The sequence below is a fragment of the Schistocerca serialis genome, chromosome 2, assembly GCF_023864345.2.
Source record: "Schistocerca serialis cubense isolate TAMUIC-IGC-003099 chromosome 2, iqSchSeri2.2, whole genome shotgun sequence".
Classification (NCBI taxonomy): Eukaryota; Metazoa; Arthropoda; class Insecta; order Orthoptera; family Acrididae; genus Schistocerca; species Schistocerca serialis.
In genome coordinates, this window is record NC_064639.1 from 930,610,620 (window position 1) to 930,634,909 (window position 24,290).

At 41.9% G+C, this 24,290-nt stretch overlaps 1 protein-coding gene across 1 annotated transcript in view; it reads right to left on the bottom strand.

The window, feature by feature from the left end:
- LOC126456525 (agrin-like) overlaps window positions 1-24,290 on the bottom strand; it is a 1,113,065-nt gene that overhangs the window by 326,029 nt on the left and 762,746 nt on the right. The window contains exons 6-7 of the mRNA XM_050092274.1: window positions 21,411-21,791; window positions 3,948-4,042 (exon numbers count right to left, since the gene is read on the bottom strand). Coding sequence (XP_049948231.1) covers window positions 3,948-4,042; window positions 21,411-21,791 — 476 coding nt within the window. The remainder of the gene's footprint in view (window positions 1-3,947; window positions 4,043-21,410; window positions 21,792-24,290) is intronic.

A 24,290-nucleotide genomic window follows, 5' to 3' on the forward strand; every position in this document is an offset into this window, starting at 1 on the left:
TTTACCTTAGATATTGAAACCAAATGTTTACCTTGGCCCCCTCGTCGGACGTTCGAGTCCTCCCTCGGGCATGAGTGTGTATGTGTGTTGTCCTTAGTGTAAGTTAGCTTAAGTTAGATTAAGTAGAGCGTAAGCCTAGGGACCGATGACATCAGCAGTTTGGTACCATAGTCCTTACCACAAATTTCCAATTTTACCTTGGCACGGTTAGAAGTTGCAGGTTCATGTGGTTGCAGGTAGTGTTGTCCCTGGTTTACCTAGATCGTTTTCTCGTTCACCAGCCAGTGTATGCCGAGCTGAGATGACGATAATACAACAGAAAAAGGTGTTTGCGTTGTCCGTTTTAAGAGGCGCAATCCAGTTACATCTGGGCGTCGTGGTTTTTGTCGATAGTACGGCACTGCGCTTTCTAAGTTTGCACTGCTGGACACCAAGGTCGTCTTTTTTATGCCTTTCCTTCCAATAACTTTGCCTAATTTGCGAGGCCCAATAGGGAAGCAGTGAATACAACAAGTCCAGACATGCTCGCAGTAGTATGGGGAGAATTTAACTAATGAGAGCTCTCATTTTAAACGTAATTTAAAATATCGCCTCACACATAAGGAAAGAACACCCTAGTAAAATAGGACAACTCTCTTCAAAATAGAGTTTTTTTGGTGCACAGTATGTGTTCCATACGACATACAGGGCAGTGTAAGTGACATACTTAAAATGAGGCTCCTGACTAGCTGCTGTGTGAGATTAAGTTTCATTTCTTCTCTTTCACTACACATATTTTTCGTCTAAATTGCCAATATCGAGTGACCTGGGATACAGTGTGGATGACATGATCTCCATTATACATTTTTATGGTACAGAAGACCACTAAGCAAGGACTGCCACTTATACGTATATGTTGTCTAGATGGACTGACATACATATAACATCAATGGTAACTGTATTTGGAGTGTCGTTCTGCATTTTCTGATTTCAGGTGGTGGTTAATTTGTTCTGAGAGTAATGTGACAGTTTTGGAGCTACAATGTCATATGTTTACTGTTATGCAGATGATATACACGTTATTTGATTGTGTGTGTATCTATGGTTGCTATATGCTCGTAGTGGTCTGTTTACAGCGATCGAAAGTGCTATTAATTTATAGATGTTTACTGGGTAGACGTTTTTTATTTGACGTGTTTGCTTTTGTGAATTTCTATTTTCGAGAATTTTTTCATAAATTACGACATTATGGTACATATTGTATTAATTCTCTCACAGACGTTTCCACAGCTTGTATATGAACAACTGTGTTAAGGTTTTGTATTGGTGTGCGTCATCTTTGGCAGCACACAGCGCTTTGACTATACGCGTTTTCTTTTTAGGGTACTTCAATAATTTTTTAAAAATAGTATTGATGTTTTAGATCCGTCAATATGTTGTATGGTTGGTTTCTGATGTGTATATAAATTTCACGTTCCTATTATGAGAATTCTGGAGGAACTTATCCGGTTTCTTTTTCGAGTGTTTCACAAAATTTTTTTAAGCATATTGATGTTTAAGATCCCTCGGTTCGTTCATTATGTCTTGTGGTTGATTTCTTATGTATATATAAATTTGAGGTTCCTCGAGGACTTCATGGTAGAAAAGTGAAATTTAAATATAGGTAAGAAACCAACCACAAGACATATTAAATGAACAGACGTATCTTCAACATCAATAGTATTTTTAAAAAATTTAATGAAATACTCGCAAAAGAAAACGAATAAGTTCCTTGAGAAAGTTCATGGTAGCAACGTGAAATTTATATAGACATAAGAAACTAAGAGAAAAAATAAAAATTAATCTCACACAGCAGCGTCTCTGGACACTCCGTATAAACTTTGTAGTCCCCTGCGTAGTGTAAAATTCAACCCTAGATTCTGTCTTCATTCTCGTAGCACAGACAGCTTTATATTTCAAGTGGATCCTTTTGAAACAACATGTATTAAAAAGAACATCAACACAAATAAGTATCACCATACTGTGAAATTTCTGATAGTTTCGCATCGCAAGAAGTGCTGGTTGTCCCGTAGTCATAGAGAAGGCAAAAACCGTAGTTGATAGATGATTTGGTAAATGTTTATTTTACTGACACAATAAAGAGCATTTGTCTAAAAATAACTAGTTTTAGCTTACACAGGCAATATACAGACTTAAAAAATTGATAAATCAAATAAGTTACAAATGCAAGAATCAATGTTATATTTCAATGTATTACGCAAATTACTATATTGTCAACTAGTAAACACAGTAAGTACATGTCAAAGAAATGCTAGTGCAACAACTTAATTACGCACAATGAAAAATTACGGTATAGTACATTTGTAAGAAGTCAGAGATTCACTCTGAACTTATTAAAAAAGAAAAAAAAACATAAGGTTCTGAGCGCTATGGGACTTAACATCTGAGGTCATCAGTCCCTTAGAACTTAGAACTACTTAAACCTAACTAACCTAAGGACATCACACACATCCGTGCCCGAGGCAGGATTCGAACCTGCGATCGTAGCGTTCGAGCGGTTCCAGACTGAATCCCCTAGAACCACTCGGCCACAACGGCCGGCTGAACTTATTCAATTTGGGTAAATAAAACGGGACACACATCGTCAAATTTATTTCGATGCGAAATGCGCTATTTTTTAGCTGCGGAAAGCTTATATTTGATGGTCGAAAAATATATTTCCTCAACTTTTGTTTTACACACGGAAGCACGACAACTTTTTAGTTGTGAAATTCTCACACCTTGTTTCTATGGGTATTCCGGAATACAGACATAACATAGATTCGAAATTCATTATTCTTCTCATGTTAATAGAGTATACCTTCCTGTTAAGTATTTGTTACACGATGAAACTGCAACTGCGAACATTTGATTTAGAAGGCACTGCTTAAATCGGGAGAGTTAGAGGCTATTGGAGTTTCACTGATAAACTGTTGTTGCTACTTCCCACTCGCAGCGAAATAAAACAGCGAAGTACGGAAACGGGCGTCATTGTGCGAAAGATATTGAGAGTAGTCACGATCGGTAGGTGCGGTTAAAATATATAGGGAGAGGCAAACGTACGTGATGACGGAGATCAAAACAACCTTGCTCAGACAAGAAAATGCAGGTAGGAGACATTTAGTTATTTCTCTCGAGGCTGCAGCTCTTTGGTGTTACAGCTTAAAATAAATTTACACACGCATCGCCGAAAAGCACTTAGTTCTCGTGGAAGAAAATGACTTTTTGTGTAGCCATCAAAGTTACCAGATTTCTATCAAATGCTCTACTTACTGCAGTGATAAGAGAAAAACATGTGTTATAAACCTTCGACGACTATTACAGCTATTACAGAAGATGAGGCTACTCTCATTCCTAGGGTTTTGTCACTGTCAGCCGCAAGTTAGGTAATAGTTTTTTGTTTGCCTGCAGGTAACTGTCTGCGTTCCCGGTACGCATTGAAATGCTCGTGTCCATAGTTCGTATAATAGTACAAAACGTCACAGCCCATTAATAAAGCAGTCTTTGATAAAAAAGTACAGTCTCGGTCGAGCGCCACAGCATTAGTGACACATGTTATATAGATGGTTCGAGAGACTAAAACTCTTTTTTTGTGGCGATCGCCTATAACTACCGATCAGATAGTGTCCAGCATACGAAGCGAGAATTTCATATCTTCTGATCATATTATGAAATAAAATCAAACAATGTTAACATTTAGCATGGTTCCCTGCTCCATACCTCTCATTCATCACCCCAACCCCATTTCTCCTCCTTTGCGGATGAGACCGGAGGACAGTATCCTTTTGCTTTTCTCCTTCGTCATGCACTAGTACGTTTAGTTCCACAGTCCATTTGTGTTTCATTGTAGCCCTGCCAGCTTTACTATAGTGTTAAGGTTCTGTTTTCTCCGTAATGTGGGTTCTACATGGAGATTGCTTGCTACTTACGTGTTCGCAGGGCTCTGGACATACGCAGCGTGGATTTCCCGAGGTGTCAACCTTGCAGATCGCGTGGTTGTTACATATCTGGTTCTCACAGCCATCTGAAAAAGACAAACCAGGAGGGATGAACAACAACGATACGATTGTGAACGGGTCATGATGACAGTAAGTACAGATTCAGGGGTATATTATTAGGGGGGCCTTGAAATAAATAATTTTCGAAGAGGCACTGGTGCAGCCAGAAACCACATTTTCTAGAATAAATTTCTTTTATTTCACATCTATGTCCACAAATTTGTAGGTCTTCAGACTACCCGTTTCGGAATACTGGAGCCATCGTCAAATATTAAACACAAAACCAGTGCCAGCATCGTCACACATATATAAATTATGGTACACACGAGAATCATCTAGTCAGCAGAGTTACTGTTCAAAACGAACTGCCGTACAAGAGCCACAAAATGTTGGTGCTGCAAGCTCGCTAGACGTCGCTACTGTAGGCGTACACATAATCTTAAATGATAATTGTACGATTTAAAATAAAAAGACGGATGCTACCAGTAAAGTCTGTAGTGGGCTTATAAAGTGTAAAAGTCACTACAGTAATAAAATGTGATAAATTAATACACGACCAAACTTAGATTGTTAAAATGGAAAAAAAGTTGCAGTAATTCTGAGACGCTCAATGGCGATATTTTAGATAATGACATGAATAATAAACAGCTTTCAGAGTATACAGACTAATATAAAAATTAGAAAACAAATAGCTAAAGAAGCCCAGTAAATGAAAATAGACTGCAGGAAATAATCAGCGCCCTCTGATGGCGCTACCTCCAGAACTCTGCATAGGCGTGAACTGGTCAGAGGAACTTGACCGCCAGAGGGCCCCTCTTACTCTGTGGCACGCTATTCCAAGAAAAGAAAAATAAAACACCGTACCAGTGCATGAACAAGATTATCTAGTTCACGAAGTTGTTGTTGTTGTGGTCTTCAGTCCAGAGACTGGTTTGAGGCAGCTCTCCATGCTACTCTATCCTGTGCAAGCTTCCTCAGCTACCAGTTCATCAAGTGTATTATATAAATGGAGAAGAGTACGAGGGGTCCTCTCGCGGCTTACGTTCCTCTAACCACTTCTCATCTACACGACGTTCTGGTGGTAGCGCCAACAGAGGGCGCTGATCATTTGCTGCAGTCTGTTTTCATTCATTGGGTTCTTTAACTATTTGTTTTGTAATTTTTATATTCTTCTGTGTACTCCCAATTTAGTATTGGAGGGCAGCGTGGAGGGTAAAAATCGTAGAGGGAGACCAAGAGATGAATACACTAAGCAGATTCAGAAAGATGTAGGTTGCAGTAGGTACTGGGAGATGAAGAAGCTTGCACAGGATAGAGTAGCATGGAGAGCTGCATCAAACCAGTCTCAGGACTGAAGACCACAACAACAACAACTCCGAAAGCTGTTTGTTATTTATGTCATTATCTAAAATTTCGCCAATTGAACATATGTCAATTACTGTTCTTAACTTTTTCCATTTTAACAATTTTTTAATGTTTTAATTTATGGCATATTGTTACTGTAGTTACTTTTACACTTTACAAGCCCACTACAAGCTTTACTGATTGCATCTTACTTTTTATTTTACAACAGTTATCATTTAGCCGGCTGCTGTGGCCCAGGGGTTTTAGGCGCTGCAGTCCGGAACCAAGCTGCTGCTACGGTCGCAGGTTCGAATCCTGCCTCGGGGAATGGATGTGTGTGATGTCTTTGGGTTAGTTAGGTTTAAGTAGTTCTAAATCTGGGGGACTGCTGACCTCAGATGTTAAGTCCCATAGTGCTTTGAGCCATTTGAACCAATAATCATTTAAGAATATGTGTAAGAAGGCTACCGTAGCGACATCTGGCGAGCTTGCGACACAAACATTTAATGGCTACCACACGGCAGTTTGTTTTGAACAGTAGCGCTGCTGACAAGATGATTCTTGTATATACTATTATTTATATAGGTGTGACGATGCTGGCGCTGAATTTGTGTTTAGCATTTGACGATGGTTTTTATAAAACAGGTATGCCTCGTCATAATTACAGTGCATACTGTTCATATATACTTCAGTAATACTTCTCATCGTGGCCTATTTTGTTTTAAGCTGTAGACAACCCACTCGTTGTATTTGTGTTTTTCCCATATTTTGCTTCAGATCTGAATATGGTCATTGCTGACTGAAACCGGTAGTCTGAGGACCTAAAAGTTTGTGACAATAGATGTGAAGTAAAAGAAATTTATTCTACAGTTTCAGATCACTTTCTATTTTCGACCATGTCGCAGCTTGTGACCACATTTTCTATTTGTTCATTAAATTTTTTTTATTTCTGTCTAGAACAATAATATTTATTTTAGTTGTTCACTATTTAATAATTGATTATAAGTTTTTATTGAATGGGAACTTTTTAATTTAAATGGTCATTAATCGATGCGTACGCGGAGTATGCCGAAAAAAGTAATAGTTCCACTATCCGTCACCAGGTGAAAACCTGGCGCTGTAAGCAGTCAGAATGTGATATGCATGCAAGAAAAGGGAACGGTCGAACACATGGTAACTGTGGTTCTGGCTCGCTACTAGTCGTTACTAGGATATGTACACAAATTAAAACATATGTTCAGTACTGCATCCTATTTTCAGCACTTTGCGTCCATAACACTGCGTTGCTAGTAGCATATCCGGTGTAATCAGGTCATATGTCATCGTATGGTATCCTTCAGATCAGGAAAAATCTGAGTATATCCCTGACAGACACGATGTCCACAAATCCCACATGAATTTAGGTTGGGGATCTGGAGGTCACACATCTTGAAACTGTTTAGAAATGTTGCTGTCTTTACTGAAGGTTTCTTGAGGCAAATCCGTCACCTGACAAGCGAATGTGGTGTCACTCCACTATGCATGAAAATAGTAGCTTGGACACAGTTGCATTCTTGCAAAGCTGGGATCACTTGAGGCATAAGGAGGTCCTTACAACGTGCAGATGTCACTGTACACCAGACAGGCCCGTGTGGTGTGATCTACTCGAAGAAAAATTGACATAAACTGAAGGAGTTTGTAAAGCCACACCACACAGTCACAAAAGCTGAGTGCAGTGGATGTTTCTGAACAACATGTGGCGGAGTAGAACGCCATGAGCGACAGTTTTGTGTGTTCAGAGTGAAATGGTCCTCGTCCATCGAAAATATGTTACTCGGACACATGTCATCCACTTCCATCCATGCAAAAAAACCTGGTCTATCTTGGGGCTTCATCTGGTGCACATTCTGAATATTGTAGAGATGCCAGCGTAAACTGTGCTACAGAGCCGGCCGCTGTGGCCGAGTGGTTCTGGGCGCTTCAGTCCGGAACCGCGATGCTGCTACGATCGCAGGTTCGTATCCTGCCTCGGACATGGATGTGTGTGATGCCCTTAGGTAAGTCCAATAGTGCTTAGAACCGTTTTTTGTGCTGCAGACTCTTTTGAACTGTCGACCAGGGGAGAAAATTAGGTGGCATAAGTCGAGCACTGGCTGCGGAATCTGAGGCGTATACTGTACGGTCGGAAGTGGCTACAGCAGTTTCATCAACAACTGCCACGGGAGTGGACCGCCACTCTCTCCCTGCTCCTCCATGTAATTCTTGTTACTTCTAGTTCCTTGATCATATTCTTTAGCCCATTTATTGACGTGGGGCCTCTTCGCAGCTGTTTCTATCGGTGATATTGCTGCCGTTCTCATAAAACAACTTTACCAGCTATGCATTGTTTTTCTTGTCAACAGCCATTGCACGTGTATGTAAAACTTCAGCCTTCTTAACCCTTTCACAAACAGACACATTACAAAAGAAATCAAAATGCATTGACAAGAGACAAACAGCACACTGACGTCAAGACAGGAAAAATTTCACATTCTGACTGCTTACAGCGCCTTATATTCACTTGGTGGCAGAAAGTGGAACTACTATTTTTTCAGCATACTTTGTGATCACACCGATTAATGAACATAACTACAATGTTTCAGCGTTCTGCGATTTATACAGCCCAAATTGCAGCACTCTGAACACTGTCAGTTTAATTATAGCCACCCAGTATATGGCAGAAGGTATTGTCCACAAAGAAAGTGAATCAGCATCTCCTATGTCATCGCGTCATTGCTACCTCAGACTTCCACCTTTCCCCTATGCTATTTGGCTTAGAGGGATCTTCTTTTATGATTAGTACTACTCACAAAGTTTACTTCACGACATCTTCAATTCCAAACCAGCATATTGTTTTACATGTACAACTGAGAAATTACCACTGTGTTGAGGGAGAGACCTAGATTATGAGGAGTAGATTACACAGTATTACTTAATAATTTTTTCTTTGCTTGTGAAAAATAATTTAAAAATTTTAGTAATATCTAGCGGCATGTGGACCAAAAGTCAACCACACACAAATACTTTTTATTTAGAAATATTCTAAGTTGTGTAACGTTAAAAACACAATAGTCTTGGACTAAAATATTGACTCACAAAAAGAGTCAGTTACATGAGATAAATTCTTTGGGGAAAAAAGGATGAATGTGAATAAAAAACAGAACATTCTTCTACTAGTTCAGGTAGAGGTAAAGCAAGTGAGTGGTTTCATAGGTAGGACACTGTGGAGATGACAGTTTTTCAACTAAATAGCAGACTTACAAAACACTTTAATGATGAAGCGAGTATCCAGGCCAGTCAAGATACAACACAAGGAATATTAAGTGAAATATTCAGAAATGTTATTGACTGTTCTCAGTAACAGCACACTCTTCGTTCAACTCTATACTAGACAGGATAAGTAACTAGCAATAACAGAATACAGGAAAAGCAAACAGGTAAAACTAATGTTCAGAATTTATCAGTGTCCATATTCATAAGCATTTGAATTGGAAATCACGTAACAGAGATCTTCTCAAACGTCTAATTTCAGCAACTTTTGCTCTGGGTTTAATTATTGATTTTGGGGATGACACTACCAACAAACTGACTTAATTTGCGTAATGTCATTCATTTATATAGTGAAGAAAATGTTCTGGGACAATCCCATACGTGGATACAAAGTATTTACTGTACAGAAACAACTGCAATTATTATATCTGTTGTCCTTCCTCGAGCCTCACTTAGGTAACTGTTTAAAAAGTTGACATTCTATCAACGGCCTAACATTACAGTTACTCTCATATGATGTTAATTGTCGAGCAACAGCCCCAATTTGGAGTAACAGACGTATTCACAAAAATAGTATGAGGAACAAAAATATCCTCCTTTACCCACAGCTGTCTTACACTAGCGCAGAGAAGAGTAAATTATGCATCCGTAAAAAGATATCACCGTTCTATTCTATAGATACGTTCCTGAACAGATAATGTATCGTATAGGTGGGCTACATTTGTTAAATTTTATTATAAGTTAAGATAAAGTATACATTCAATTTTGTAACTGGACAGCATATAACAGCTTTTTTTCACTTAGAAAATGTTTACTTATTGTAAAACTATTGACATTTTATACATTATAGCGTGTTTTCCGGACTGAATCTGAAATATTTTTCGGCCTTCTTCGTTTGTGCGCTGTAGAGACTGTGAACGTAGGATAATTGCAGCATGACTGAAAGCATATAACCAACCTTTCTTGTGTCCTCACCTTTCTTGTATCATCACTCAAGAGTGAAATTACATGTAACTGTAATATATGTTACAGTAAAAAGGGTCAAATTTCATACATTTTACAGCGATTTGTAGAGTGTAGAGTCGATTTACATCTAGATTCCTCTCATCTTCATGTCTGAAAATCTTTGTTTAGCTTTAAGTTAAATTACGTTTTTCACCTTGTATGTATATTCAGGCTGAGGTAGATTCAGTATGGAATTCCTGAACATAAATACACTGATAAACTGATTTTTGTAAGTTTGGAAGACACAGCCTCTTTTTTTCGCTGTACTGCATTTATACTATACAAGAAATGTATTCGCAACTGCGAATATGGACAACCATCAGCTGTATAACAGACTGACGACAATGAAAATTTGTTCTGGATCAGAGTCGAACCTGGATGTCCCTCTTATAGCGAGCTGTCGCCTTCCCATTAGGCTATCTGAGCAAGACTCACGGCCATATGTAAATGTCTGGAGAAATATTGCATCGTAATTCCGAATAACATGGGCACTGCAATATCGTATCGTCGTTCATTTATGCTGTCGTGTTTGAAGTAACATCGTAAACACTTTGGATGATGTTACGACAGTTAATTGTGTTTCGTTCTGTAACTAATGTGAGGCAATTCGATTAGCATTGTATATGTCATGTCTGTGCCCACTAATTTAGTGTAAAGTATCTTGAGACTTTTTCTCGGATATCTTAACCAAGTATCCTTCGGTGAAAGGAGTTGACCTGGATCTAAAATATGGCCCCATCATCCCTAAAATAGTACGTTTCCGATTGCACAGCAGTTCTTTATCCTAAATGTGTTGAATACGCCACATATATCTACAGTCTTCGGCCTCCCCTGAATAAATTCACGATATATTCGCTGGGCACACCTGACGTATCGCTAAATTCAAACTTGGTGGCGTTATGAATGGCTCTATAGAAATATGCTCCACTCGCTCGCCTCGATGCACGTAGATATAGCTTTCCTTCGATGCCTGGGAAAGCCGTCGCTCATTCTTACTATTTGACTATGAGATAAAGAAAATTCTGAAAATATGGCAACTACAAATTAACGATAGGACTATAGGTACAGAGATGCTATATGGAACAAGTTTGGCTATCAGAAGTGCAGTGCGTGAAGGATTCAATGGCTTCGCAGCAAAATTTTATCTAAACATCTCTCAGAAAATACAAACAAATTCTGATTATGTTAAAGGTTGTCAGCGGCACCAAGGTTAATGCACAGACGCTCATGAATGGAAAGGGAACTGACATGGGGCGGGGGGGGGGGGGGCAAAGAAAAAGCAGAATGGCCACACTCCATTTCAAATATTCGTTTACGGAAGTGGACACAGGAGTGCTGGTGCAGCTTAATTCACGCACCGCTGCAAATATGAGTGATCCAGATATTAGAGTCAGTGATATTTAAAAACAACTGAAATCGCTAAAATTGAAAAAAGGTACCAGCAACTGATGGAATCCATGTCAGATTCTATACAGAATTTCCAGCTGAAGTATCCCTCTTTTAACCACAATATACCGTAGATAGGTCGAACACCCGTCTTACAAGAAGGTTGGCAGAAGTTATCCGTCTGTTGTAATATCTTAGAACACTTTGTAACCTCAAATATAATGAGTTATCTCGAATAAAATGATCTCAATGGAATCAGAAAACGACGATTGTGGTAAACCTAACTTGAGCTGTTCTCACCTGACATACTGTAAGTCACGGATCAAGGCATTCTGGTGGATACTGTATTTCTTAATGTCCAAAAGGCACTTGATTCGGTATAGGGCTAACGTTTACTAACGAAAGTTTTTTAGGTGTAAAACAAACACTGATTGAAGATTTTTTTGACTGAGAAGACGTAGAACGTTATCTTGGAGAGTAGAATTAGAAGCGACTTCAGGCTTCACCCAGGGAGGTTTATTGGGAGTCTTGTTGTTCATATTGCATCTAATGATCTGACGCTCAGTATGAACAGTAATATCAGACTTTTTTTGCAGATGATGTAGTTATTTATAAAGAAGTGTAATCCGAAGAAACGTGCACGAATATGCCGGCAGATGATGATATAATTTCAGCACTCTCCCATGAGACCTTGAGAAACAGCCGTTTCGAAAGCACAAAGAACAGCCGGGTGGGAAGGCTTATGTGCTTTGATGAAGTAGAAAGCTACGCCGATGGTAGTACAAGGCTTGGCAGAGAAGGCAGACGAAATGTGTCCCACAGAATACAGTAGGGAGGGATCTATAGGAGTTGTGAGGCTAGGTTCTGTAAGGGAGTAAAATCTGACATGACATACAGCTGTCACAGAAGCACTAGAGTGGCAATCCCAATACTGGCATACTCGCTGCGTAGCTCTCGTAACGCGACCAGTGGAAAATTAATATTACCGGTAAACTTCAGGTTGGCCTTAGAAACCAGGCGGATAATACTGTTGCAACATCCAGAAAATTAAAAGCCAAACGAATATCAGACCTCGTAAATCTAGAAACATCGAACGTGCGTGACCTTGCCCAGAAACAATACGAATAGGATAATGTCATACAGATGAATAAATAAAACAATTATAAAATGCAGATAGAATATAGTTATATGATTTATGAGCATTATATTGAGCTGACGAAACTCATGGGGTAGCGATATGCACATATACAGATGTCGGTAGCATCGCGTACACAAGTATAAAACGGCATTTCATTTCCGGAGCTGTCATGTGTACTCAGGTGATTCAAGCGAAAAAGTTTCCAACGTGATTATGGCTGCACAACGGCAATTAACAGGAACTCTGGATGGTAGTTGGAGCTAGATGCATGGGATATTCCATTTCGGAAACCGTTAGGGAATTCTATATTCCGTGACCCACAGTGTCAGAATACCAAATTTGAGGTTTACCTCTCACCATGGAACAACGCAGTGGCCGATGGCCTTCGCTTAACAACAAGAGTAGCAGCATTTGCGTAGAGCTGACAGTGCTAGCAGAGAAGCAACATTGCAAAAATCAGTACAGAACGTAGGACGAACGCATCCGTTAAGACAGTGCGGTGAAATCTGGCATTAATGGGCTGTCATAGCAGAGGACCGCCGCGAGTACCTTTTCTAACAGCACGACTTCGCCTGCTGCACCTCTTCTTGGCTTGTAATCACATCGGTTGAAACCTATATGACTGGTGACTCGTGGCGTGGTCAGATGAGTCACGAGTTGTTGGAAAAGCTGATAGCACGTTTCGAGTGTGGCACAGACACCCAGAAGCTATGGACGCAAGTTGTCAACAAAACACTGTGCAAGCCGGTGGTGGCTCCACAATGACGTGTGCTGTTTTTACAGGGAATAGACTGGATCGTTGACTGAAAATTATTATATTCTGCTACTTGGAGACCATTTGTTTCCAAACAACGATGGAATTTTTATGGATGTCGTCGGATGACAATTGTTCGTGACTAGGTTGAAGAATATTGTGGGCAATTCGAGCGAATGACTTGGCCACCCACATCACCCAACATGGGACATAATCGAAATGTCTGTTCGCGCACAAAATCCTGCACCGGCAACGTCATCGCCGTTGTGGGCGGCTGTAGAGGCAGCATGGCTCAATATTTGTGCAGGGGACATCCAGTGGCTTTTTGAGTACAAGCTACGTCAAGATGCTGCAATACGCCAGGCAAAAAGCGGTCCGATACGATATTAGGAAGTATGCTATGACTTCTGTCACCTCTCTGTATGTCAGTGAATGTCCCGGAAGTAGGAGGCAAGAGTGAACCTGATAAATTTTACAAGAGCTTACAAAGTATCCCTGACTCCATAACTATGAATTAGTATATTGCCGTGGGATGAGACTGAATGCTCGAATAGGATGACAGCCACTTAAGGACATAGCTGGAAAAAATGGAGAAGCAATTAATCAGAATGGAATGATGTTGAAGAACTTGTGTACTTGAATTTATTGGGTACGGAAAATTTTCTTTTCAAAGTAATGAGAGATTCACAAAATTTCCTGTTCGACCCACCGCCATAGATCGATAACATGTTATTTAATAGCAAATAAAAAGTTGAGAAAATTATTCCAGGTACGTGAGAGTGACGAGACGAATGGATATAAACTCTGATTATTTTTTAGTAACAGAGAAAATAACACTTAAAACTAAAAGGGTAAGAACAACACACAATTACAAATCTATAAGGGGCACTTAAATATAACGAGGTAGATGGAAAAAATTAAAAAATTTTCCCCCCTTGAGACAAGACGGTCAGTATATGAAGATAGTAACGGTTCTCGAAAGAACTGATACCACTGATGACCGTGCAGCTTCTCTAGAATAAATGATAATTAATTGAAATCCTAAGCTACCGACAGGTGTTGTTGACATACTTTTTTTTTAAATCTCATTTTGTTCTATATTTTTCGCTGAATTTATTCGTCGCGGACGTCCGATGACACTCGTTCAGGTTGTTCGTTGATCCGTTTACTCAGTTCTTTTATTACAGAGGGTAGCTAAACGCTCTGACCGAACACGCTGAGCTACCGTGCCGGCGCTCGAACGGGACAGCTGAAAATGTCTGCCCCGACCGGGACTCTAACCCGGTATCTCCTGCTTACTTGACAAACGCTCTATCCATCTGAGCCACAGAGGACACAGATAAATAGCGCGACTGCAGCGACTTATCCCTTGCACGCTTCCCGTGTGACCCACATTCCCAACTGTCGACAATCTACTAGGAACGTTACGTATGTAATTTCCTTACTTACTTTTTTTCCTTTTCATTTGACTGCCCCTTATACAAAGGGAACAATTTGGAAAATTATCATCAGAAATCAATATCAATAACTTTTAATATAATGTATGGTAAAGGAACCTATGCGTAAAAACATTGAATTAAAATTGTAGAAACTAACTCAGCTGACTGGAAGGGTAGCTTTTTAAACCTTTGGGACAAGAAGTAGATACAAAGTGAAAAAGGTGTAGTGTTTGAAATGAATGATTAAAACATGCTGCTCAACGGAAAAAGGAACTACTTCTACAGCGGTCCCTGACGGAAACTTCCCAGACAGAAACAAAAAAATTACGAAGAGCTGCAAATAAGGAACGCTGGGAAAGATGTATACTGTAAAACTATGGAGTATTATGGAAAGGCATCTGATGGAAGTTATCCGAAGTATGAGGGAGCGCTGTTAAGCAAAGCCTCCATATCTGTTAGGTGAAAACTCTTAAGGCTTTTTAAATAAAGCTAAAGTTATTAATATTCTAAATGTTTATCCTTCGTGTCTTCATATCTACAGCCCTCTGCTGCTAGAGGGCCCTAAATTGTAGAGTGTAACATGTCGGTGCGTGCGAGGCAGCATGCTGACAACGAGTTTTGAATTCGAAGAGTTGGTCCACACACGCAGCAGCCTCTCCTTCATCATGACAATGCCACACCACACCGGAGTACTGCGATATCTGCAACAAAGCCTTGGGTTCACTGTCATCGATCATCCTCCACACAGTCCCAATTTGGCCTCATTAGACTTTCATACGTTTCCAAAACTTGAAGTACACCTTCGAGGACTTCATTTTGACAGTGATGAGGCGGTGCAAGCAGAGGTGAGTTGTGGTACCGTCAACAAAGTCAAACGTTCTACATTGACAGTATCAACAAACTGGTCACTCGTTGGGAGACATCGCCAAGGTGATTGAGTTTAGAAAGAAATATGTAAACATGAAGAATAAAGATGTAGAAGGTTAATCACATAGGTGTTATTTAAAAGGCTTTGAGTTTTCACATAAAAAATTCGGAGGCATTACTGTTTAGCAAGACCTGGTATATGTACACTACTATAGATAAATGTAAAGGTAAAACCTGGAAATATCTCCCGAAGAAATGTTAACAAAGCGCTTAGACAAGAGCGTGGTATTTCACCGATACCTTTTCAGTTATATTTAGAGTTTTGAGGTTTTATATTTCTGAAAACGCATGCTGTTACAGCGTGATTACTTGTAAATAGCAAATTAATGCAAGAAATGCTAACAATGATGTCCGTCAACCTCAATACGTTTGGCAATACGTGTAATGACATTCCTCACAACAGCGAGTAGTTCGCCTTCCGTAATGTTCGCACATGCATTGACAATGCGCTGACGCATGTTGTCAGGCGTTGTCGGTGGATCACGATAGCAAATATCCTTCAACGTTCCCCACAGAAAGAAATCCGGGGACGTCAGATCCAGTAAACGTGCGGGCCATGGTATGGTGCTTCGACGATCAATCCACCTGTCATGAAATATGCTATTCAATACCGCTTCAACCGCACGCGAGCTATGTGCCGGACATGTTGGAAGTACATCGCCATTCTGTCATGCAGTGAAACATCTTGTAGCAACATCGGTTGAACATTACGTAGGAAATCAGCATACATTGCACCATTTAGATTGCCATCGATAAAATGGGGGCCAGTTATCCTTCCTCCCATAATGCCGCATCAAACCTGCCAAGGTCGCTGATGTTCCACTTGTTGCAGCCATCGTGAATTTTCCGTTGCCCAATAGTGCATATTACGCCGGTTCACTTTACCGCTGTTGGTCAATGACGCTTCGTCGCTAAATATAACGCGTGCAAAAAATCTGTCATCGTCCCGTAATTTCTCATGTGCCCAGTGGCAGAACTGTACACGACGTTCAAAGTCGTCGCCATGCAATTCCTGGTGCATAGAAATATGGTACGGGTGCAATCGATGTTGATGTAGCATTCTCAACACCGACGGTTTTGAGATTCCCGATTCTCGCGCAATTTGTCTGCTACTGATGTCCGGATTATCCGCGATAGCAGCTACAACACCTACTTGGGCATCATAATTTGTTTCAGTTCGTGGTTGACGTTTCGCATGCGGCTGAACACTTCCTGTTTCCTTAAATAATGTAACTATCCGGCGAACGGTCCGAACGCTTGGATGATGTCGTCCAGGATACCGAGCAGCATACATAGCACACGCCTGTCGGGAATTTTGATCACAATAACCATACATCAACACGATATCGACGTTTTCCACGATTGGCAAACGGTCCATTTAAACACGGGTAATGTATAACGAAGCAAATACCGTCCGCACTGGCGGAATGTTACGTGATACCACGTACTTATACGTCTGTGACTATTACAGCGCCATCTATCACGAAGCGAAAAAAGTGGCCAACTAAAACATTCATATTTCTTTGCGTACTACACGAGTATGTAATAAAAACTGGGGTTCCTATTTAAAAAAAAACGTAGTTGATATCCGTTTGATCTATGGCAGCGCCATCTAGCGGGCCAACCATCTGGTTTCCCCCTTCAAGCTAGACGAGTTTCGTTCTTTGTAGTTTTTTCGTTTGATGCTTATTTCGTGAGATATTTGGCCCGGTCACTATCAATGGTCCACCCTGTATATTCAGGTACTGACTTATTATTAGATATTCTGTACATCAGCAAGCCAGCAGCCTACTTATCCCTCTTAGAACTATAATTGAAAGGAAAAGGAGCACGTTCACGCTTGGCGATAACCACTTTCCTAAAAATGGTAACTGCATGTAAGGGGCGCAATAAAAGGTATCTGTCCGTCATTTGGTTTCGTCAAATATCGGATCTGTCCAGCACACTTCATGTTGACTTTCGAGTTTTTTCATTTCTGCAAACGCTAGCGAGGTAGCAATTGCAGTGTCAAAATTGCGTGAGGAAGTTAAACGTTGCATTTTCTGTTGGTAGCACCGACTGCGTCAGCATTTCCCCTCACACGACTCTGCCCACTGCAAAGATCACAAAGTCAAAGAGAAAGACTGGAAGTGATGAAAGCTCAAAAAGTAGGAAGACTCCTTCACACAGTTAAAGTAAAATTATGTTCTACTACAATTTCAAAAGAACAATCTCACATGTTTACCGAAAATTGCAAAAAAAATAATGTAGAAAAAAAGGCACCTGTTCAAAAAACGCAAAAATGAGGCATTACAACACAGTATTGAATCCACAATGCCTATATCCAAGCGAATGCCTGGCATTAAACTACAATTTAGATAAATTAGAAGTACTAGAAAGGCGAATTGTGAGGAAAAATTAGGACCGTGAAACACAGCAGGAGGTTGGAAATCACGAAGTAATGCTGAAATATACCGAAATATAGATAATAATTCAAACGTAATGAGAAAAAGAAGGCTCATGTTTTTTGGACATTTATTTCGAATACAAGATAGCACATTAACTAATAAGATTTCCAAACCTTTGTGGGATAAGTAGTCCACAACAAGTTGGGTCAACGGCGTGAAAAAAGGATTTAGAAGGAAACAATGTGAAACCAGAAGACATAACCAACAGAAAACCCTTTAGGGAAAAGGTATTGAAAACGGAAGGATTCCAAGGCAAGGTAGCTAAAAAGACTGGTTCAGAATGGTCTGAAGACAGAAAGAAGAAACATAATGCACAGATGAAAGCATACTGGAGGACAGGAAAGAACTATCAACAAAGAACTGAAATTTTTTAGGTTAGATGGCCTCGGGCAAATACAGAAAGGGCAACAGCATCAAAGGGTGCGGGGCAAAGTCAGGACATGCTGGGACTAAGCAGCAATCGGTATTGTAATTGTAAACTGTCGAAGCTGCGTTGGTAAAGTACCGGAACTTCAAACGCTGATAGAAAGCACCTAAGATGAAATCGTTATAGGTACGGAAAGCTGGCTGAAGCCAGAGATAAATTCTGCCGAAATTTTGACAAAGGCACAGACGGTGTTTAGAAAGGATAGATTGCATGCAACCGGTGGTGGCGTGTTTGTCGCTGTTAGTAGTAGATTGTTCTGTAGTGAAGTAGAAGTGGATAGTGCCTGTGAATTATTATGGGTGGAGGTTATACTCAACAACCGAGCTAGGTTAATAATTGGCTCCTTTTACCGACCTCCCGACTCAGCAGCATTAGTGGCAGAACAACTGAGAGAAAATATGTAATACTGTAATGCTGAGGAAATTTATGTGAAAACATAAATTTCCTCAGCACGTTATAGTCTTAGGTGGAGATTTCAATTTGCCAGATATAGACTGGAACCCTCAGCTGTTTAGGAAGGGTGGTAGGGACAGAGCATCGAGTGACATTATACTGAGTGCACTATCTGAAAATTACCTCGAACAATGAAACGGAGATAACATCCTGGACCTACTGATAACAAACAGACCCGAACTTTTCGACTCTGTAAGCGCAGAACAGGGAATCAGTGATCAAAAGGCCGTTGCATCATCCCTGAATATGGAAGTAAATAGGAATATAAAAAAAGGGAGGAAGGTTTACGTGTTTAGCAAGAGTAATAGGAGGCAGATTTCAGACTACCTAACAGATCAAAACGAAAATTTCTGTTCCGACACTGACAATGTTGAGTGTTTATCGAAAAAGTTCAAGGCAATCGTAAAATGCGTTTTAGACAGGTATGTGCCGAGTAAAACTGTGAGGGACGGGAAAAACCCACCATGGTTCAACAAAAAGTTAGGAAACTACTGCGAAAGCAAAGAGAGCGTCACTCAAAATTTAAACGCAGCCAAAACCTCTCAGACAAACAGAAGCTAAACGATGTCAAAATTAGCGTAAGGAGGGCTATGCGTGAAACGTTGAGTGAATTCGAAAGTAAAATTCTATGTACCGACTTGACAGAAAATCCTAGGAAGTTCTGGTCTTACGTTAAATCAGTATGTGGATCGAAACAGCATATCCAGACAGTCCGGGATGATAATGGCATTGAAACAAAGGATAACACGCGTAAAGCCGAAATACTAAACACCTTTTTCCAAAGGTGTTTCACAGAGAAAGACCGCACTGCAGTTCCTTCTCTAAATCCTCGCACGAACGAAAAAATGGCTGACATCGAAATAAGTGTCCAAGAAATAGAAAAGCAACTGAAATCACTCAACAGTGGAAAGTCCACTGGACCTGACGGGATACCAATTAGATTCTAGACAGAGTACGCGAAAGAACTTGCCCCCCTTATAACAGCCGTGTACCGCAAGTCTCTAGAGAAACGGAAGGTTCCAAATGATTGGAAAAGAGCACAGGTAGTGCCAGTTTTCAAGATGGGTCGTCGAGCAGATGCGCAAAACTATAGGCCTATATCTCTGACATCGATCTGTTGTAGAATTTTAGAACATGTTTTTTGCTAGCGTATCATGTCATTTCTGGAAACCCAGAATCTACTATGTAGGAATCAACATGGATTCCGGAAACAGCGATCATGTGAGACCCAACTCGGTTTATTTGTTCATGAGACGCAGAAAATATTAGATACAGGCTCCCAGGTAGATGCTATTTTTCTTGACTTCCGGAAGGCGTTCGATACAGTTCCGCACTGTCGCCTGATAAGCAAAGTAAGAGCCTACGGAATATCAGACCCGCTGTGTGGCTGGATGGAAGAGTTTTTAGCAAACAGAACACAGTATGTTGTTCTCAATGGAGAGACGTCTACAGACGTTAAAGTAACCTCTGACGTGCCACAGGGGAGTGTTATGGGACCATTGCTTTTCACAGTAAATGTAAATGACCTAGTAGGTAGTGTTGAAAGTTCCGTGCGGCTTTTCGAGGATGATGCTGTAGTATACAGAGAAGTTGGAGCATTAGAAAAGTGCAGCGAAATGCAGGAAGATCTGCAGCGGATAGGCACTTGGTGGCAACTGACCTTTAACATAGACAAATGTAATGTATTGCGAATACGTAGAAAGAAGGATCCTTTATTGTTTGATTATATGATAGTGGAACAAACACTGGTAGCAGTTACTTCTGTAAAAAATCTGGGAGTATGCGTACGGAACGATATGAAGTGGAATGAACATATAAAATTAATTGTTGATAAGGCGGGTGCCCGGTTGAGATTAATTGGGAGAGGCCTTAGAAAATGTAGTCCATCAACAAAGGAGGTGGCTTACAAAACACTGGTTCGACTTATACTTGAGTATTGCTCATCAGTGTGGGATCTGTACCAGGTCGGGTTGACAGAGGAGATAGAGAAAATCCAAAGAAGAGCGGCGCGTTTCGTCACAGGGTGATTTGGTAAGAAAATTGTTCAAATGGCTCTGAGCACTATGGGCCTTAACTTCTAACGTCGTCAGTCCCCTAGAACTTAGAACTATTTAAACCTACCTAACCTAAGGACATCACACACATCGATGCTCGAGGCAGGATTCGAACCAGCGACTGTAGCGGTCGCGCGGTTCCAGACTGTAGCGCCTAGAACCGCTCGGCCACCCCGGCAGGCTATTTGGTAAGCGTGATAGCGTTACGGAGATGTTTAGCAAACTCAAGTGGCAGACTCTGCAAAAGAGGGGCTCTGCATCGGTGTAGCTTGCTGTCCAGGTTTCGAGAGGGTGCGTTTCTGGATGAGGTATCGAATATACTGCTTCCCCCTACTTATGCCTCCCGAGGAGATCACGAATATATAATTAGAGAGATTCGAACGCGCACGGAGGCTTTCCGGCAGTCGTTCGTCCCGCGAACCATACGCGACTGGAACAGGAAAGGGAGGTAATGACAGTGGCACGTAAGGTGCCCTCCGCCACACACCGTTGGGTGGCCTGCGGAGTATAAGTGTGGATGTAGATGTTGGAAAGTGGTCCTCATGTGGCTTATTCGCAATATATAGGCACTCGATACTGCAATTGGGTATCGATAGTTCTACGAAAAATATCGCGTACATATGGTCGACTTTTTGGAAAATATGTCGGCATTGATATATGGCTACATCGATATTTTATCAACAGCTCTACTGGGCATCATCAGTGCTGTACGTGGAGGTGCTGCGTACTGACCGCAGGGCCCGTCGTGCAGCAGCTGTATGTCGGCGCGCAGGGCGCAGGCGGCGCGGCGCAGCTCGCACTCGCTGCCGTAGGAGACGAGGTCGGAGCCGCAGACGGGGCGCAGGCGGTGCGCCGACAGCTGCGCCTGCGGGCACGCGGGGCAGGCGGCGTCGCGGCAGCGGCCTGCGTACAGCACTCGCGGCGGGGGAACTCCGCGCAGGCAGGCGGCGCGCCGGAGGTGGCAGGCGCTGTCGTGGCCGCCGCCGTCGGCCGCGCACACCGGCCGCAGCACCGGCGCGCACGGCGGCCCGCAGTCGCAGCGCGCCGCGCCCCCGGAGTCCACGCTGCACTGCGCGCCGGGCCCGCACTCCACGCCCGCGCACGGGTTGCTGCCTGAGCACACAACGCTTCTCAGAGCACTCCCAGGCTCTCTCCGCACACCGGCGTACTGCCGCACCTAATGAGACTCCCAGACTATACATAAATGAAGAGCATACCAGCCGCTAGCTCCTTATACACTACTGGCCATTAAAATTGCTACACTTAGAAGAAATCCAGATGATAAACAGGTATTCATTGGACAAATATATTATACTAGAACTGACAAGTGATTACATTGTCACGAAATTTGGCTGCATAGATCCTGAGAAATCAGTACCCAGAACAACCACCTCTGGCCGTAATAACGGCCTTGATACGCCTGGGCGTTGAGTCAGAGCTTGGATGGCATGTACAGGTACAGCTGCCCCTGCAGCTTCAACACGGTACCACAGTTCATCAAGAGCAGTGACTGGCGTATTGTGACGAGCCAGTTGCTCGTCCACCACTGACCAGACGTTTTCAATTGGTGAGAGATCTGGAGAGTGTGCTGGCCAGGGCAGCAGTCGAAGATTTTCTGTATCCAGCAAGGTCCCTACAGTATCTGCAACATGCAGTCGTGCATTGTCCTGCTGAAATGTACGGTTTCACAGGGATCGAATGAAGAGTAGAGCCACGGGCCGCAACACATCTGAAATGTAACGTCCACTGCTCAAAGTGCCGTCATTGCGATCAAGAGGTGACCGAGACGCGTAACCAATGGCACCCCATACCATCACGCCCGGTGATAGGCCAGTAAGGCGATGACGAATACGCACTTCCAATCTGCGTTCACCGCGATGTTGCCAAACACGGATGTGACCATCGTGATGCTGTAAATGGAACCTTGATTAATCCGAAAAAATGTCGTTTTGCCATTCGTGCACTCAGGTTCGTCGTTGAGTACACCATCGCAGGCGCTCCTGTCTGTGATCCAGCGTCAAGAGTAACCGCAGCCATGGTCTCCGAGCTGATAGTCCATGCTGCTGCAAACGTCGTCGAACTGTTAGTACAGATGGTTGTTGTCTTGCAAACGTCCAGATCTGTTGACTCAGGGATCGAGACGTGGCTGCACGATCCGTTACAGACATGCGGATTAGATGCCTGTCATCACGACTCCTAGTGATACGAGGCCGTTGGGATCCAGCACGGCGTTCCGTGTTACCTTCCTGAACCCACCGATTCCATATTCTGCTAACAGTCATTGGATCTCACCAGCGCGAGCAGCAATGTCGCAATACGATAAACCGAAATCGCCATAGGCTACAATCTGACCTATATCAAAGTCGGTAACGTGATGATACGCATTTCTCCTCCTTACACGAGGCACACAACAACGTTTCAGCAGGCAACGCCGGGCAACTGCTGTTTGTGTATGAGAAATCGGCCGCAAACTTTCCTGATGTTAGCACAATATAGGTGTCGACATGGGTGACAATCTTGTGTGAATGCTCTGAAAAGCTAATCGTTTGCATATCACAGCATCTTCTTCCTGTCGGTTAAATTTCGCTTCTGTAGCACGTCATCTTCGTGGTGTAACAATGTTAATGGCCACTAGTCTAGAAACGAGTTCTGTACACTTGCTTTAAACTCGCCAAAGGGTGCTAAAACCTCATCTTCGAACTTGACGTCTCTATATGCTTGAAGACTCCACTCCCGAATCCCCGCCAACGGCCATTTCAATTTTTCGTGAGCTAAGTAATTAAAATTCAGCATATTATTGTTCAAATCTTGCATTTGGAATGGGGTCAGTGAAGTGAAGTGGAAGGAAGACACATGGACTTCTGGTCAGATGAGTATCGGGTAATATCAACAGCAGCAGAAAATGGTATAACAGGTGTAGGATTCGTTATGAATACGAAGGAAGGGCAGAGAGTGTGTTACTGTGAACAGTTCAGTGGCTGGGTTGTTCTAATCAAAATCGACAGCAGACCAACATCGACAACGATAGTTCAGGTATACATGCCGACGTCGCAAGCTGAAGATGAACAGATAGAGAAACCGTATGAGGATATTGAAAGGGTAATGCAGTATGTAAAGGGAGACGAAAATCTAATAGTCATGGGCAACTGGAATGCAGCTGTAGGGGAAGGAGTAGAAGAAAAGGTTACAGGAGAATATGGGCTTGAGACAAGGAATGAGAGAGGAGAAAGACTAATTGAGTTCTGTAACAAGTTTCAGCTAGTAATAGCGAATACCCTGTTCAAGAATCACAAGAGGAGGAGGTATACTTGGAAAAGGCCGGGAGATACGGGAAGATTTCAATAAATAGGAAGTGCAGGGAAGCTAAGACGAAATGGCTGCAGGAAAAATGTGAAGACATCGAAAAAGATATGATTGTCGGAAGGACAGACTCAGCATACAGGAAAGTCAAAACAACCTTTGGTGACATTAAAAGCAACGGTGGTAACATAGAGAGTGCAACGGGAATTCCACTGTTAAATGCAGAGGAGAGAGCAGATAGGTGGAAAGAATACATTGAAAGCCTCTATGAGGGTGAAGAATTGTCTGATGTGATAGAAGAAGAAACAGGAG